Genomic DNA, 19,209 nt, shown 5'->3' with positions numbered 1-19,209 from the left:
AATAAAAATTCCTTTTTTTGTCTGAACCCAGATCACCAATAATATGGCACTGTTTTCTGGATCAGGTGAGCATAATCAAGCAAGAATGTTTTGACTGAAGGAAGAACAGTTATTTGAAGTGAAGGCAGATGTACAGCTGTAATCTTGTCTTAAAAACAATATGGGAAATAACATCACTTGCATACTATATGAAATAGATGGAAAATACTGGAGAATGGAACTCACTTGATCTCATGTCTGAAGAAATGCACACAGAAACACAGTGGAGAATTTAAAAGTCCAGGCATACCAGAAAGTTGCAAAAAATAACAGAGAGCTTAACATACTGCCTAATATGATCTGTGGTTACTGACTTTGCTGCTGTGAAAAATTTGTGTGTATATGGATTTTGCAATGTGCCAAAGAGCTGACTGAATCATGTGTCAGCTCTTAAATTTTGGAAATCGTTTAATGTTTTTTTTCTCTTCAGACTCCTCCTCTGGGTTTATAGGCTCTGTAAGAACTCTATCTTGCTGAACTGTGCTCATGAGAAATGTTGTAGGAGGGAGGTATTTTAAATACTTCTGAAAGTGGAACTAAACAGAACTTTGTGTGGCTAATGTTAAGCATGAAGTGAAAAGAAACTGGTTTTAAGAGTGAGCCTGATTCAGTCTGGCTAAATTATAGCTCCTTTCATGTAGGAATCCAGAGCAAAAAGCCAGAAAACAACTTGAAGGTAGCTGGAAATGGAAAACAAAGGAAGAAAAACACTATTTTGGCTAATAAGTTCGGTGGTCTGCAGGTTTGTCCACAGGTGTCCCTTAGCTGTAGTGCAATGTGCCAGGTGCATGAGCATCTTAACAGAGGCATTGAGAAGTGAAATGAGAAATACTGTGAAAAACAGTAGTGCTTTAAATCTTGAAATAATCTTTAAAATGTTATCAAATTATTTCCCCCCCCAAATGTAACTGTCTGATCCTGTTCTCTGCAAAGCTTGGCACAGTTCACTGTACCAGATCTCATTGATCCTTTACAACAAAAATTAAACTTGCAATTATGTATGTGTTTAAACAACTGCTAAAAATTTTTGAATGCATTAAAAATTAGCAGAGGCCAGATCATTTTTATTACTTTAGGTAAGGGAAGCTGACACTATGTAGGACTGACTTAAATTAGCTTTACCAGAAAAGAGGTAAACTTCTTTGCAAATGTAGCAGAGCTTGAGGACATGAGTTGATTCACTGAAACTTGTATGTAAATATACTTCAAAGCCAAGTACATGTTGAATAGGCTAAGATTAGGCTGAAGCTTTGTACTAAAGACACCAGTTAGATCTCTGTCTCTGAGGCTTTAATCATATTTGCTCTACTTATGACATGAGAACTGCATTTTTTTTAGCTGTTGTCTTTGTTCCTGCAAATGTCTTTCTCTAATTCTACCACTAGTGACCACTTCCAGGCAGATGACAATGCTTTGGCTGCACAGTTTCCCTCTTGAATTATGCAAGACAAGAATTTAGACTGGAGAATAGCATTTGCCAGCTGTTTTTCTTTGGGGATGAATACTGGCTCAGCAACTAGTTGTGTAAGTGAACTACTAGCATGTCTTTAGCAGTCACTAGAGAACTGTTCACCACTTGACTAGTATTGTCTTTAAGTGCCGTATTATAAATAGCAAATAAATTTTACATAAGGTACTATATAATCTTGGGCCACAAAAAAAAAAAAAAACAAAACCAAAAAAACAAAAAAAAAAACCACACAGGCAATGTACAGAAAAAAAATGCAGACAAGCAGGAAGTCATGCAGACTGTATTTCAAAAAATGTTCTTAAGTGGATAAAATCAAGTTCTTCCAGGTTCTGTGAGGCAGTTGTGACTTAGGAAATAATAAATTGTGGTGGCTCTATTTAGTATTTCTTGGTTCCTATTCAAATATACTTTTTTGTTGTTGTTTTCCTCCAGTAAGAAACAATACATAAGATTTTAAATTCAAGATGAAAGTTCTCAGTAACAGAATGAGCCCACTCTGCTCCTTCACTAGCTATAGGTTATCTGCAATTAAAACAACAAAGCCTTGTCCTAAAGCCTAATGCAGCATGATAACAATAGGGTGAAGTGAGAAGGAGCCACAGAACTGAGCAGCCCATCCAGGTTGGAGTTACTTGGATACAGCTTATGTTTTTGCCTGAGGTATGTGATTCTCTAAATTGCATTATAAAGGAGTATCTCTGTCTTTCTTTTTATGTATGCTCCCTTGTACAGGCTTGCAACATAAAAGCAGTATAAACAGACCTATCAGCAGGAGCTTCTGAGTCACCTCACACCTCTTATCTAAAAAATGTAGCTGTTAAAAAAAAAAGTTTATGTAATGGTAAATGCAAAGGTTATGTCATCTTCATAAAAAGAAAAACCAACTGGTAGCTTGCCATTGTTACTGAGTCCCATAAATCCTCACATGGCACAAAATGCCAAAGCATCAAGAAGAGTTTTATATAAGCACCTTTCTTATCTAAAGCCCCTTTTCGAGTCAAAACCTTAAATAAACAAGACAAAACATTGTAAAGCCCCTTGAGACATAGCCCAAACAATATACAGGTGTTGTCTTTATTGAAGGCCGCAGTTGTATTTACTGCAATAAGAAACAATTAAGGAAAGTCCAGTGACAGTCTGGACAATGGAGTAAATAAATTTGCTCTTGATTACTGAAAATAGGTCTGCCATCTTCTGAACTTACAGAAACTGTTCCTCCTTAATGCCTGATGTTCTTCGCTTTCAGTAGGGCAGAATTTGTACCATGACTAGAGAAAAAGGTAGCAGGGGATTCCAGTCCTATGTAATCCTCAGTTTGACTTCAATATCTAATTTTCAGCTTTTGCTGAGTAGTAGTGAGCAGTCAACTTTTCTCCAGGCTTTTTGCAACTTACCTATTTCTAGCTGCCTTCAATAAGCTATTTCCTACAAGTGTACATGTGGTGGGAGGGTAGCACAGCTCTATCTATTTCAGCCAAAAACCACACTCAGGCAATTGGATTCAGTCTTTTTTTAATAAATTAATGTCATTCAAAATACAGTGCCAGAACATGATGCAGCTGAACATGCTAGTAAGGTTTGTCATGAAGCACCTGTGTTCATGTTAGATTGGCGGCACCCCGCTACTGCTAGTGGTTCCTGGGATTAATGCCAGAGCAGCACTAGGCATCTGCTCTCCTGCACACACAGCACAGGATATTCCTGAAGTTTGCTTCCCCCCCAAAGTAAAAAACCTGACAGCTAAGGGATATCTATACACAATCACACTACAGTAATGCTTGTTATTAAATTAACAGAAAATAAAGACCTGGTTAATCCACACTAAAACTTTGTTTTACAATGGAAAAATACATCAGCAGCAGGAAGTAATATACATGAGCCAATGTTACTGTAATACAGAATGTGGAGGCATTTACTGATTAAAGCCCCACATAGACCCGCACTATGAGGGCTAGCAATTCCTATTGCAAGCCCAGCAACTTAAGTCCACACCTGGTAATCTACCAGCTGCTTGGAAGACCTGTATTCTAAACAGACAGGTATAAGTTAGTGAAAATAGAATACATGCACCTCATCGTACAGCTTGACTGAACCTGCAGTCATTTTGCCCAGCATGTTACCATACAATGGAAGATCTACCCTTCCTACCACAGGTAGATCCATGGGATTTGTTTTATTTTCTTTTAATGGCATTACTATACCAACATAGATATTAGTATTTAGTAAGTGCAGCACAGTTCTTTAATTAGGCCACACTGACAATTATATAACTAGCACTTACGTAGAATATCCAGAAGTAGTTCAAATGTAACTGGAAGATACTTTCAAAAGAGTTGTGACATCATCCTAGAAACAGTAACTCCTTTTTTTCTGAAGCTAGTTTTGAACCAAGACATTATAGAACTAGAATTAATTCTTTAGACAAGTCAGATGCTCAAGCTCATGATATACATATATTTTTCTCAATTATCTGATAATAGTATTTGAGATTATGGAAGCATATCTGCTCATTTCACTAATTCATACTGAATGGCGGGAAGTGTTAGGTAGGGCATAAAAATACAATTCATGAAAGACAGCTTCTGTCCCCAGACCTGTTCTTTCACAGCCATTTATTTCTTTTATTAATTTATAAGTGAGCACAGACTCTGTTGTGCAGTCTAATTTGGGAGCTATACAGGTGGTAAAGTAACCATCTCCCCATCCAGATCAAATTCATCAGCTCCGTCTGGTGAGAAGAGATACGTTGGAGGTTTCCATGGGGACTCTTCAAGGCAAGATGGATATAGCTTTCCTACCGTGCACCGGAAGTCTTTCCCCAAGTCCCACAGCACACGTTCTGATATGTGTTGCCTCAGGAACCAGCGGTCGAGTTCCAGGTCATACTGATAGGTGGCATACTTGGCTCTCTCATTCATGTGGGTCTCCCGTATAAAGACACATAAGGAATTGGAGATGACAACTGCCCTGACGCATGGGTCAGAATAGCGCTTGGCAGGGATGTTAGCTGCCATCCTCCACTCATTTTTATTCACGTCATAGATCTCCACTGTTACAGAAGACCCGTCCACAGTACTGCTGGGGAGCCTTATTCCAGAATTGCTGGCAATATGCAGTCCTCCGATATAGAATATCTTATCACCAAAAGCAGCAGCTGAGGCAAAACATCTGCTTGTTTGTCGCATTGCCATCTCCACCCAGGCATCTGAGCGGGGGAAGTAGCAGTACATCAGGTTGTGCGCCATCACGTAGATGCAGTTGTGAACTGCCACGGCCGTGCTCCACTGCCACGCGCAGGGCAGGGGGCTGACCATGGTCCACTCGTCCTTCTCGGTGTCGTACCTCTCCACAGTCCTCCTGTTGAGCTCCCCGCCGACGCTGTCTCCCCCAATCGCATAAATGTATCCTTCACAGCACACTAGGGACGGCTTGATGCGCACAAAGAGCATCGGTGTCTTGGGGAACCAAGTGTTCTGCTGCGCATCAAACCAGTAAAAGCAATTCACAGTTCTGAAGGCAGCCTGGAGTTTGCTGCTTTTACTGTGATTGGTTTTTGTGTTCTTCAGAGGAACTTGCCCACCTGCTATATAGATGTCATTATCGGGAGTTACCAGCGTCCCAACCTTATGCAAGTCAGCGGGAGGATTGCAGAGTTTGTAAACTTTCTCTGCCTGTGGGCTGTAACAGACAGAAGAGTAAAGACTACCAGGGTTTTCAGCAGCAGCTTCAATGAATATCATCATCTCCTCTTTTGTCATGCCAAGTCTGGGCTTGAAAAATTTGGGCATAGATTTGTACAATCCTTGCACCACCACTGATTTATCATTAGGTGGCAAGCCTTGAAACCAGGCTCTCTGTGTTACTTCTGAAAGTGCATCGATCCGGATTTGGCTAAGAACAGAGGACAAGTACTGCGAGCGTGATTCCGTGTTGTACTCCAGCCATAACATAGCAGCCTCACGCACTGTCTCCTCCTTTTCCACATTTAAATTGTCACTGCTTAAAATATCTATCAGTAGATCATGTGACAGTTGCATGAAAGCCTCCTGGTGGTACACAGCTGTGAACTTGTGCTCCACCATTCTTTTAGCACTCTGTTTTAACTCTTCACAGCTGAAGAGATCAGCAAAACTTAATAGACGCACACAATTTTCAGCATTAATTTTTTTGATTAAGTATTCTCTACATCGTTGTAACACATCATCTACCTGTAATGCAAAGAAACACATGAAGTATTACACATACAATCTATGCTTTTGTGTAGCACCAGCACATAAAGTACCTGCATCTGGTGTTGAACAAAAAGTTCAGGCATGGAATACTATACATACACAAAAATACAGCCATGACTCACTCAACTGTTTCATGCAGATCAAGTACACATTGTGATTATGTCTGCTGGCAAAACTAATTTTCTAAATGTTAGAAGTGCACTGGTTTACTTCCAGCCTTCCAAAGGGACTGTCATGCAAGGAGGGATGGCTACATGAAGCAAATTTGGCAAGCAACTGCTGTCTATACTGGGTGAACAGAACAAAAGCGTTTTGAAATTGCTCAAGAGGAAAGATCTTTTAACAAGATAAAAGAATAAAGCGGTTCTGAGATTAGAAGATTTATTTCCTCCTCTAAACATTCTTACCTGTAAGAAGCAGGCAGTTTCATAGAGCTGCTCTACTGTGCTGTCACTTATTGCCAGGTTACCCGTGTATGCATAAGTGATGATGATCTGCAGAGTGGCTGCATCCACATTCCTCAGGTGTACGTGTGTCTGTTTGCTCTCGCTCAGCCCACTCATGAACATTGCTCTGAGGAGAAACACACGTATTGAGACAAGGATCAGAAGTGAGTAAAGTAATCTTAAAGTGTCACCTGTGAGCCTTTGGTGATTACACTCCTAAAGGCAAACAGTCCTTTTGCAGGCCTGTTTACAGGTATTTAGGGTTTACCTTAGGTTAACGTCTACTATTTAAGATAAAATATTTGGACAGAACATTAAAAGAATAACATCAGTGCCTTCTGCAGAAATATTTTATTTTCATGCAAACCCATCTGTGTTAATCAGCAGACAGCTCTAATGATTTTGGTGCTTTAATGATACAATTTAAATATTTTCTGTGATAGGTGATAAAAGGGAAGAAAGATCCTCCAGAAAATAATAGATTTTAGATTCTAAAACAAAAGAACCAGACTTATGTAATGGACTGAGCTAAGTTATATCAAAAAGGATGCTCCTCTGGGAAGAGAAGAAATGGAGCAAGGAATAGCACTCTATGAATTATTTCTTATACACTATTTATAACATACAGTAAATTTCACATTTGCAGGCAAAAATAAATAACAGAAAAACCTATCAGATCTAGTCTGGGAAAAAAGAAGAATGAATATTTCCATTACATCTTCCTGAAAAAGACTAGAAAGGCAATTTAAAACATGGTTATTTCCTTAATGTTTTACACACCTCTTGCCCATTCTGGTATTTTAATTGTAACACAGTTAAGAACTAGCTGCAATCTGGTACTATAAGCCACATACTTGTCAATTTTCTTAAAACAGGGGACATTGATTTCAAGAGCTTTATATTGATTCAGGTTTGGGATTCATGGTTGTGCTAAACATTCAGCTCAATGCTTCTTATATTTATTTGGGCTTTTTTTTTGGGCTTTTTTTTTTTTTTTTTTTTAAGGAAACCAGGCATGAGAGAAGTTAGAAGGGATAGTGGGTGCATCTTTTAGTCCTGTCTCTGGCTGCAGAGGTGAAGGGGACATGGAGATACACTCCCTAAGCAAAGCCATTCCAGAAAGCATCTGATACAAAGACATGGTATCCCATCCCCATTTCTGTCTTCTTCTAAGCTCCTTAACTCAGGGCAGCTTGCATTTTAGGAGGAATTACTGACTGACTATCAACTTGCTGTGCAGCTATTTAAAGGTAAACAAGAAAGTACAAGAGGGTACAGAGACTCCTCAGAGAGGAAGAGGGTGCTGTTGGAGGCTCTGATTCTTGCTCACACACTGCTGAGCAGCCTGTGCTAGAGCAGGGCTGCACATCATTCAGACACAAAGATGGAAGGTAAGCTGGCTGCAATCACACACAATGGCTGGATCACACATAGAGATGCTTTGCTTTTCTTCCCCCTCCTTCAGGGCTATCAATTTTTCATAATAAAATTAAATTTAGGAAGCTGAGTGTCTTTTTATAAACCAAAGTAGAGAAGAAAAACAGAACATGACAAAACTACAAGTTTGATACTTCTTTTAACCAGTGCCAAAACCTCCTTCCATAAATAATAAACAAACACATATGAATAAGAGATTTGACTGCATATTCTGATGCAGCACACTGGGTTGGACTCATGTCAGCTTTCCAACTTTGTGATTAACCACCCACATTAAATCTGGGTACATTTGCAGTGGCTGTTATTTTACAAATTGTTGGAACTATGTAATCTGCACAGGGCCAATGGTAATAATTACTATCTAGTGATCACACAATACTTGTTGCTAAAAATTGGACCAGATTCATCTGAGATAAAAAAATAAACAGAAAAGCTATCAGGGACAAAAAATTCCCTGAAATGAAAAGTGAAAGTAATAAATTAATCCTTCCACAGTTTTCCACAAAGGAGACAAAGTACCGAAAGCATCTTGGATGTGTTCTGTATAGTGAGCCTGTCTCAGGAAAAGCAAATTTTTAACCTTTCCTGTGATTAATCAGGAAAGAAAAGTTACAATTCCACCACAAATGCAAGGTAAAACGTGGCTGTCACCCAGACTAGTTTCAAGCTTCAAAATACCTTCCAGACAGGCAGATTAATTATGCTATGTTGCCAACAAAAAAATAATTAATCACTGCAGAAAATTCATGGTGACTCATCATCCAGATCTTACTATGAAGGCATTTACAAAAAGTGGTAGCACTCAATGTATCTTATTAATAAAAATGTTTTAAAAGACCAAAACCAGGACATTTGGGAAACAAGAGCTACTGAACCAAAAATTTCAACAGTATCTTGGAGGCGACTATGAATCAACAAAAAACCACACACAGAAAAAATCCACTTGCATTGCCATAACACTCAAGGAAGGGAAGAGTTTCTGGCTTTGCTGAGCAGAGAAAACCAGATGATTCAGAAAAGAAGGCCATGAACTTGCACAGCAATCCCTACTTTTAGCAGATGCTTCTACTAAGAAACTACAATTAAACATAACAATGGAATTCCTGCAGCCAAGTCTCAATAATCCCTTGTTATCCTACCTTGGGAAATAAAAACAGATTAAGTATTTTAAAGATTAAGTGTGCAGAGTAAGAAATTTTCTAATTATTCAGACTCAACTCCCTAAAGAAAATGAGCCATCACAAGTGTGGTTTTTTTCCCCTCACACTCACTGTAGAAACTACAATAAATATTTAGAATAAGCCCCAGGATGCCAGAAATTTTATTTTGCTCTGTGTTGGAAAGTAAGGATGTTTAGGTTTTGTACTTAAGTTACTGATCTTTAAGTCTCTGTAAGACATTGTCAATCAATTAGTATTACACTCAAAACCAGAGATTTTACCATAGATTTTTATAGCATTTGAATACTTACCTGAAATATGAGCTGCATGTTGCAAGAACCATCTTATGGCAGGGAAATTCAGTGCCCTCAACAATCAGCACTATGTCAGTTAGCAACTGCTGTTCATAAAAGAATTTTAACTGCTCCAGCAAGGATACAGCATACTCTGTATTTATCTGCCTCTCGTCCTGGGTAGACATGACTGTATTCCATTAATATTTCCAGGACCAGTGAGAAAAGTCAAGATCTCTTCACCAAAGAAAGGTCAGTTGAGTATTTCTGAAGTAGCCAGGAAAGAAATGGCAGGAGGTCTGTAGCCTTCAGAAGTGATACTGATAAAAAGGGCAGTGCTATCTTGAACTGCTGAATCAATGTTTGAGACTTTGACCTCCTGTTAGGTCATCATGCTTTGACTTGATGCCCCAATCTGTTCAGAGTGTTTCAAGAGTGTCTGCAGAGCTCCCGTTGGGATCTATGATGCAGCAAATGAATGAACAAAAGTGAAGTCTGAGGTAGATTTTCTGGTAGCATCTCGTGATCAGTGGCTGCACTTGACTGACTGAAAGCAGGAAAATAAAATTAATTTACACATTAGCACATTTTGAGAAACTTTTCATAGTTACCCCTTAAAAGTAATTGTCTATAAACACTTCTAAATTAGTAATTTATTACTTGCAATAAAACTCTTCTAAGAAAAAAATTTAAACAACAAAGAGAAATGAAAAGCAGAGGAGTTTGTACATTAATCCTCCTATGACCTAGACTCACAAATTTAAATTATTTATTCTGTCAACACAGCTCCTAAGGCTGGAGAGTTAAAACAAGGTTCAGTAAGACTTTGTTCCTCCTCAAAGAAATACCCAGATTTCCCACTGAGTACACCTGTGAATTTCATTCAACCATTGATAAGATAGCCACTTTTCCCCCATTTCTACATTAAACAGCAGGTTTTTCTGCTTCTTTGTTTTTGTCCACTTAAAGCTTATCAATATTGGGCCACTAAAAATATAAACACAGTCATTTTAATTTTAATTACATCACTTCCCAGCTAAACTCTCAGCATGATATCAGTCTGTTTATTTAACCTCTGGCATTCTAGTAGAGATGAAGCAGAACTAGCACTAAGGATTAACTCCCCTCTCACCACCCCCCCCCCAAGAAAAAAAAACCTAAAAGTCTATATTTCCAATGCATATTAAATTCATCTGCTCCATGCAGAAGGGCTTCACCTATTAATATTTCATATTCCCTTGATTTCCTCCCAAATAATTTCAATACAACCAGCTTCATTGCTGCAGATGGGAGAAAAGAAAAACAAGGAAATAAATAGGAGCAAAGGGATATTGGAATAGCAGGGCTCAAACACCTACAGTAGCTACCAAGGTCTATTATCTTGTTTGGACATTTCTCCTCTTAAAAATGGGATTAGGTTTTATTTCATCTTCAATGTGAACAAAAAAACCTAATTAAGAATAGGATAGTTGTGACAGTAAAATTGCCATCATAGTGGACACCAGAGTACCACAGCTATCAAATGCTTCCAGATTTATCTTGCAACATTCTTCTGCATTCCAAAATTATGTTTGTCTTGTGTCTAACAGATATCGCTATCTGTTCATAATGAAATGACATTCCTTAAATTCCACACAAAATCACAAGATTTAGTGCAAGATGAAGGCTGTAGAAATGCCAGCCACACCAAAGATCTACTGTTTCAACACAGCCCTGCCTGTAATAGAATTCAGAAACAGCTGTCTTTCAACATTCATTCACTTGAAACAGATATGCTTAATTAATGCCACTTTAATTACTACTAATTTAGTGTCCCTGATCTTTTTCAGTGATAAATATACACAAACAGGAATTTCAAACTCTTAGTTTCCCCTGGTTGTTTAACTGGAAAACAGTCCAACTAGTCAAACCCAATGTTCACTGTTGAGGTGAAGGCAGTTAATTAAAGCAAACACAAAAGGCTTTGATACATGGGGGAAGGAGTAGATACTACTGTGTGTTACAACAACAGATACTAGCATAAGTCTTGATTGGAGACCTTAAAGTTTCAGGTAACCTCTGAAGTCACTAAACCATAAATACATCGAGGATATAGAGATACTGCTCCATCTCAAGCAATTACCTTCTGCGTCAAGTCACAGCTTCTTTACACCAAGAATGTGCATCCTGTCTCTGCACCACTGCCCATTGTCCTGGTACTCTGGGAACAGCTCACCGTGCAAACTAATCCACTGACAGATTTCACACTAAACTTTAAATGGCTACAGAGACACACAGACTTCCTAAGTGTGTTAGGCCCACAGAAATAAATAGCTTGTGGCTTTGCTGGTATCCTAAGTCTCTCTACAGCATTGTTTTTCCTGGCTTAGGAGTAAAGTTTCAAGAACAATATAAGCTGATGGATTAAGCTCTGTTTGGGCAGAGCTTTAGAACTCATTGATAAGCTTTAGCAAAGATCTCATTGATACCATAACTTCCTTTTCTGATGTAATTGTAAAGAATATATATATTTCTTCAGAAACAGGAAAAAAAACAATACTAATATGCACTGGTCAGCCATTAGGTACCAGAACAAGTCAGAGGTGCCATAGAGAAATTGATACACACCTGCTAGTAAGATTAAAGAGATTTTTGGCAGCTAGCTGCTGACAGTCAATAACTGAGAAAACAGACCTGTTCAGCAGAAGACAAGTTGAAATGGAAATTATTAAAAGTAATTTGAACATTTGAGTACGACCCTCAGCAGCAGAAAAGACTGAGGAGATGACAGGAATCCTGATGCAGAACATTTGTGTGATGTAGATCACCTTTGAATCGTACATTTACAAAGCTGGAGTTTTTGGTTTACAGAAAACCATCTGTCATGTACTCCAGGGAAATGCACATAGTAGGAACATGCTACGTACACAATTCTTGTTTTCCACATCCATACTGTTTTGCTGCCAACAACAACCATTTGCTAAGGAACAAAGTTCTGTATTTGTCACAAAGTCAGGACTCACATCCTATTCCCTTGTAATGGAAATAAACACACTGAGGACCTCTGAATTTTTGGTGCAAAACTGCCATAATTTATATTGTCATTTGCCCAAGAGCATCTAATCTGTTCAGAACATTAGGATAAGTGCTAGAAACATCCTTTAGTGCCTAGAAAATCATCCAAGATTACCTACCTCTCTCACACCTCTTTGGAACGTTCTAGACAATTTTAAAGGAGATACCCTCCTAACTTTATAGGCCAAAAAAACAAGACATTGAAATAAAAAGCAAGTTTGTCCAAAGCCATGTACTTCCAAAAGAGAAAAGCAAGAGGCTTAGCTCTTCCCAGTCCCAACCCAACATCTCTGTCGTTGCACTGTGCCTGGCTGGCATACAGTCATTGGATCTGAGATAAATGAAAAACTGTGGACTTGAGAAAATGTCTACAGATGCACTACTGTCTGCTGTAGTCCCAATAACTATGCAGCAGTGGACATCTCTCATTTATGGATGAAAAGATCTATGGCTGAAGTTAACTTAATATCCTGAACTGAAATTCTGATAGAATAAAAATAATTCCTGAATACCAGTTCTAGGAATGAGACTTTCCCCTTCAACGATGTCACTGGAGTGGCCATTTTGTTCTGGGTAATTTCTTGGAAGCCAGCTCTCCAAAACAGGACTGGCAGGTAGCTGCTGGAAGGCCACAGGGTGCTACACTGCAAATGAAACCAAGTAATCAGCAGGTGATACAAAGTACTTCCCTATCAAGCTGGAGAGCAACATTAAGTAACACGTTGATAAGAGGGTTTGTTTTTAAGTAATTATTCCTTTTGGCTTAAGTAATTTTAATGAGGCAGCTTGTTAACACTTGTTCATGTACTTCAAATCTGAATGAGCCCATTCAAAAATTAGTCATCAAATGTTAATTACTTATGGGATAGATTATTAATTGCCTTCCTTGAATCTGTTTATTTTCTGAGGTCAGGCAAAGATTAATAGAGATATATACTGGGCTACATACATGGCAGTATTAGCACTATACTTCAGTGTGTAACATGGAATAGGTATATTGACTATTTCCAAATTGGTAGGGAAAGAGATACACAGATATAACATTCTCAATTTGATTTAATAAATAATTAATTTATTTCCCCCCCAAATTATTAGAAGGGCAAAATATATATATATAGGCATCTTTTGTTTGGGGTTTTTTTGGAGAATCTGATACTCTGAAAAGTCCTTCTGAAAATCCCATTAATTAGTCTGCCAGATTAGATGCCTAACTTCCCATAAAATGGTGGGAAACATGTAAAAGATCTATGAAGGTGTCACAGGCTCCCATCTTCATCTTCAGCCATCTAAATACCTCTTGAATTCTGACTTCACTAACTCAAATTCACACTTTAAAAAACACACTTCATTTTCCATCTGTCTGGAAGAAAACTTAATGAAACCCCAACAACCCAAACTTATCTCCCTGGACATTCAATTTAATTAGTTTTAACTAATTAAACAAACAAACAAAACCAAACGAAACACAAAAAACCCTTTAAATACTACTTTGTACATTTTTAATCAAATTCCTGTTTCCATCCAAGGGCAGCTTCATACAAATCACAAGTAAAAACACGTCTAAAGAAGTGAGTCATTCACTATTTTTAACATAATAAAAGGTCAGAATTTAGACCTGAACAGCCATAAGCCAAACTGCACAAGCCTTGGTGTGTGTGGAGATAGCAATCCTCCCAGCTAGCAACACAGAACCCAGCTCAGGCACTTTAATACTTGGTTACTATGACGGATATTCTGAGTTACAAACCAACCAGTTTCAAAAGTAACAAAGCAGCTAATAGCAAGGGGGAATGTGAGTACTAAAACTGATTAGAAACAATTATGTAAAACGACACAACTAGCCAATAGATCTCAAAGACAGGAAAGAAAGAAAGAAGAAAAAGGAGTTGGAAGCTCTAGATTCTTGAGTAATGTATCAAATTTGCATCCTTGGGAGTGAGAAAGAAATAGGTAATTGATTAAGCATTTCCAGACTTGGAAGATTTCCTCTCTTCTAAAGCCATCAAAGGTGTCTTTGATAGCACAGTAGTCCAGAAAATTGAGGACATCAAGGAGATTCTAATGAGGCAACAATGTGAAATTTCACTAAAAGCAAGGAAAGGTTTAGTCCTACAATGTTATCTTGAAAATGACTATTCATTTGGAAACTACTACTATTTTCCATATATTATATTATGCTTGGGAGGTGAGTTACAACTTTGAGGTAGGTGAGTTTTCTGAAACTACATAGAAATTAGAGACTAGAAGTGTCAGACTACATGTTAGCAACATGTTTGGTCACAATGCACTCCTGTTTTTCTGCTCCTAAAGGAAGTTGCACACTAAAGGAAATACCAGTCCATAAAGAAAATTAGCATTTATGACATGATAAACCAACAGCTTAAATTAGCAACTGGACTTCTACACTGAGCACAGGTAGTTTCCATTCCCAAGGGTGTTTCTGTTTTGCGGAAGACTTGACCTGTTTTGGAAAACTAACCTTTGAAAAAAAGTGAACCATGAATGTGTTCAGTAGGATCCAGCCATCTATCCTGTATATACTTTTTTTTTTCCTCTGAACTATAGTACATTAATGAAGCTAGTCTGTTTTATGTAACAAGTTCAATCCTAGTTTAAAAGTACACATAATTTTCTCAAATATTCACTATATGACACTTAACTATAAACTCAAGCATTTCTACATTAAGAAATTAGTCATTAATGTAACTGAATTAATTGTAAGTTAGTTCCTGAAAGGTTAAGTCTTATAATGGATATCATACTCATGCATATAAAATTTATTCTCAAAGCACAATAGTCACTAAGCTGAGAAGGAGAAATTTTAGGGTTTGCACCAATTCTGGTCTGTTTCATAATCACATGACCAAAACAAAAAAGCCTGCGTCAGCAAAGAAAAAAACAACAAGCATCTGTCTAAAATGTAGTCAAAAATATTAAATAAGCAGCAACATATTTTCTTCCTCTTTGGTCTGTTCCTGAAAGATGCTGCTTCCACATCTTTGAGTACAAAGGGCCCTTTCTATTCGACCCACAAAAACAATTACGAAAAAGGTGTGATGACACCTATACTCAAATTGGGAGACTACTTGATGTATACGTCAGAGCACATTAAATACTAAAAATTACCTATTCCTCCAGATGCATTTCTGAGAAACTGAACTGTACTCAGTGTGCATTTTAATAATCTCTTAAATACATCATCTAAACAAAATTCTTGTAGCTACAGCCCTAGGTGAGCTCACAACAGCACACAGCCTTTGAGGCCCATTATGATCACCAAGTAGACGTACATGATGTAGAAAAGCCAAGCTGGGGCTTTGCAAACCTCTAAAAATGCACATGCTAAGTACAGCACAAATCCATTTCTAAATCACAATTAAAGTTATTTCAAAAGCAGCAGGTATTTATCCCGGTTAATAGCAGGAATAATGGTAAATGCTGGAAAAATTTTAGGCATGCAGATGTACTAACATCAAAGCTATACTATGTGTTTATTTAGTTCAGAAAAGCTTAGTAATAATTATGTGACTCTTCAAAGCCACATATGACCACAAAAGCCCACCCTGGTCATTGCAGGTACCCATGATGTATATATGCACAACTAGATGGATCAGTAGGTAATGCAGGGGCAGGAACGGGAAGGAAAAAGGAACGGCAGTGCCACTATACTGCTGTTCTCCCAGACTTCAGTGTGTGTCCCTCCGAGCGCTGCCAACACAAACACCGATTTCAGACACCCCCACCTGCTCAGCCCAGGGGGAGCCCCGCTACGCCCCCACTCCCCAGCACAGCCCCGCCGTCGCAGCCCCCTCCCGCCTGCGGAGCGCGGCGATGCTGGACTAGGGGCGAGGAAACACATTTCTTCCCTGTCCCCGCTGCTCAGGTGCGCCGTCCCATCCCTCCACCGCCTTAACCCCTTTCCTGCTTCCCCCAGAAGAAAGGGGGCACCTTCTCGCTCCTCCAGCACCGACGCACTCCGGGCTTAGGAACGATCCCGATGGCCTCTCCTCCTCTCCCGGGTCTCCCGGGAGCCGGCCCTGCCTGAGGGTACGGAGACGTCCCCCGTTGCCACCGGCGGGGCCGGGGCCGTGGCCGCCGGGTAGGAGCGGCGCGGCGGGAGGGGGCGGGCGGGAGCCGCGCCCGCCCGGGCGGGGAAAGCGGCTGCCGCAGAGCCCCCGCGGGCCCCCCCGGGACCGAGGCCTCCTCGGGGCGGCCACTCGCCCGGCGGGGACGCGAAAGGGCCCGGCGACCGCGGCGCGGCGGGACGCGAGTGCGGGAGCCAGCGCCATCCTTCCCACCCCACCTCTCCGTTCCGGACAAACCTCCGACCGCCGCTTCCTCTCGTGCCTGATCGTCCCGACCGTGGGCGGCCGCGGGAAGCGGTGGGGGAGGAGGAGGATGCGGCGGCGGATCCGGTCTCTCTCCCAGGCTGCGGAGGCGGTGGCGGCCCCTGGGCGCGCAGGCGCTGCTACTATTGCCGCCGCCCCCCCACCTCTTCCTCCCCCTCCTCCTCCTCCTCTCCCGCCCGCCGTTACGGAGCGCCGCGCCCGCGCCGTGTGCGCATGCGAGGCGCGGGGGGGCCGCCGGGGCCGCCCCCGGTTTCCTGTCCCTTCTCCCGCCCGCGAGCGCCCCCTGCCCGCGCGCCCCGGCAGCGGCGCCTCCCGCGGGAAGGAGCGGGGCCCCCGGCGCCCTCTGCTGGGCGGAGCGGCCCGCGGCGTCACAGAGCCCATCGGCTTGGGAAAGGCCTCCGGGGTGACCGAGCGCGGGCTGTGACCAGACATCACACTGCCAGCGGGACCTCGGCACTGGGCGACACGTTCATTCGCCGCTTAAACACGTCCCGGGACGGTGACTCCTCCGCCTCCATGGGCAGCCCGTTCCAATGTCTAATCACTCCTTCTGTGAAGAAATTCCTCCTAATGTCCAACCTAAACCTTCCCTGGTGAAACTTGGTGCCGTTTCCTTTCACCCTGTCGCTGGTAGTCTGGGAGAAGAGACCGCCCCCCGCCTTCCCACAGCCTCCTCTCGGGGACCTGTAGGGAGAGATGAAGTCCGCCCTGACCTCCCTTTCCCCAGGGTAACACCAGCAGCTCCTCAGGGTTAACATCCAACTGGGTCCTCTGGTCCCTCTGGGACCTGCCTTTGGTCCTTCAGCCGTACCGGAATTCTGGAATGTCCTTTGGCCAAGGGTTTGCTGCCCTAAAAGCAAAGTTCACCTTGAGGTTTGTGGGGACTGGAGCTTGCTTCACTATGAAAGGAATTGACAGGGGCACAGGAGGCTGAAGGGGAGGTATGGAGGAAAGGAAAATCCTGAGAACATACACCTTTGAAAAAAACATCCAGTGCTATTTATTTTCATTAGCTAGGGATTTAAAACATACCAGGCAAGCCACAGAACCAGAGAATGTTAAGGGTCAGAAGGGACCTTAAAGACCATTGAGTTCCAACCACTCTGCCATAGGTGTGTACACCTCCCACTAGGTCAGGTTGCTCAAATTCCCATCTAACCTGACCTTGAACACTTCCAGGTATAGGGCATCCAACAACATCCTTGGCCAGCCTGTTCCCGCGCCTCACCCCCTCACAGCAGAGAACTTCTTACTAATATCTAGCCTAAATTTCCTGTCTCACCTTGCACCCATTGCTCATTGTCACTACAAGTCGTTTGAAGTGCAAGGGCGGCTGTCAGTGGCAAGGACAAGCTTTGGCTGGGAAGGTCTGCAAGGAATGGATCAGTAACCCTTCCCAAACATTTTATAGTTTGTGTTTTGGTACAAAGGATGTGTTTAATCTGAGCACTATAGAAAGAAAAAACACATAAATTTTGGGAACTTCCCAACACAGGATTACAAAGAGTCTCTTAGCAGCCATACTATCTTGTTTTTCCCTAATCACTCACCAGCCTGCACAGCACATGCTTTGTGCTTTTGTCTCCTTCCACATGCCCCAGTACCAGTGGTCTCTCATTCAGGGATGTGCAATTCCAAAGCAGCAACTCAGACTCACACCTCCTGTAAAGACACAGGGTAGAGTGAAATTGCAGCTTCACATTTCATAAATTCCCATGACACATTGTGGAGTACACTGTACAGGAAGAAATGTTTCTCCTGTTCATATGGAAAAAATATTACATTTCTCAGCCCCCTCAGTCACATCAGGATGGAAGAACATTGCTCCCTTCACTCAGTACTGAACAACTGGTAAACCCTGAAAATAAACTCGGCCTTGTGTCTTCTAAATTTTTCTCCTGAAAGAAGTGTTTTTAACTATAGTTTGAATCAGACGATGACTGATGATATTTCCCTTTTTTTCTTGAAAAAAAAATAATTATTTTCAACATTATGAAAGGGAAATACCAGATTTACTTAGAGATGCAGCTTAAACATCCGCAAGATGAGACTGCCAACTTTCTGCTCACCAGCTGAAGGCTTTTACAACTATTTCTATCCTTATGTTTTGATTCTCCTCCCACACAATGATGGAAAAGCATTCCCTGCATCACTGTTAAATGAGCCTCAGGTGGGAGGAGGAGTGGACAAGAAGCAGCTGCCTGCCATAAAGAGGGTAAGCAGAGGACTGGGTTAGTTTTTTGCTGGGCTGTAAGCAGCAGCAGCATTAAACATAAGTTTTTGGGGCTCTAAGGGTGGGGGTGGGATTAGCCTAGTTCTTTTTTGGGGTTTTGTTTGGTGGTTTGTTTTGGTTTTGTGGGGGGTTTTCTCCCTTCCCTGCACTACTTTCCTTCTCAAAGGTCTAAGTAGTTCTTTGGCCTGAGGGAGTCTGTAGGTTTTTTTGGTGCTTTCAAGAGCTGCACAGGCTGCCTTAGATGGAAGCTGCAGACAGCTCCAGTGTTCCTAAAGCACTCTGAAGCTTTAGGCTGAACTGTGTGCTAGCTTGCAACAGGTCTGAATAATTTTGTGTTTTTTGTTACTTTGAAGTGCTTGAGTCTCCTAAAGAGTTGAGCTTCTGTGTTCTCTGATTTATTATAGTCTTACTTATAGGCTATGTGTGATAGTTTTGTATTGCTTGCAAGTATTAGTTAGCTGAGGAGACATCTAAGTGTGGGAGGAAGTTCTGTTT

At 41.1% G+C, this 19,209-nt stretch overlaps 1 protein-coding gene across 1 annotated transcript; it reads right to left on the bottom strand.

Moving 5' to 3' along the window:
• Window positions 1–3,005: 3,005 nt before the first annotated feature.
• KBTBD2 (kelch repeat and BTB domain containing 2) lies at window positions 3,006–16,717 on the bottom strand. Its single transcript, XM_056483108.1, has 4 exons — window positions 16,455–16,717; window positions 9,097–9,625; window positions 6,150–6,315; window positions 3,006–5,718 (listed from the first exon to the last, which is right to left on the bottom strand). Exons 2-4 carry the CDS (start codon window positions 9,264–9,266, stop codon window positions 4,183–4,185), a joined length of 1,872 nt encoding a protein of 623 aa, XP_056339083.1. The 5' UTR covers window positions 9,267–9,625; window positions 16,455–16,717; the 3' UTR covers window positions 3,006–4,182.
• Between the last annotated feature and the right edge of the window lie 2,492 nt (window positions 16,718–19,209).

This window comes from Oenanthe melanoleuca, chromosome 2 (genome assembly GCF_029582105.1).
Source record: "Oenanthe melanoleuca isolate GR-GAL-2019-014 chromosome 2, OMel1.0, whole genome shotgun sequence".
NCBI classification, from domain to species: domain Eukaryota; kingdom Metazoa; phylum Chordata; class Aves; order Passeriformes; family Muscicapidae; genus Oenanthe; species Oenanthe melanoleuca.
Note: the sequence above shows the minus strand (reverse complement) of the source record. Positions and strands in the feature narration are given on the sequence as shown.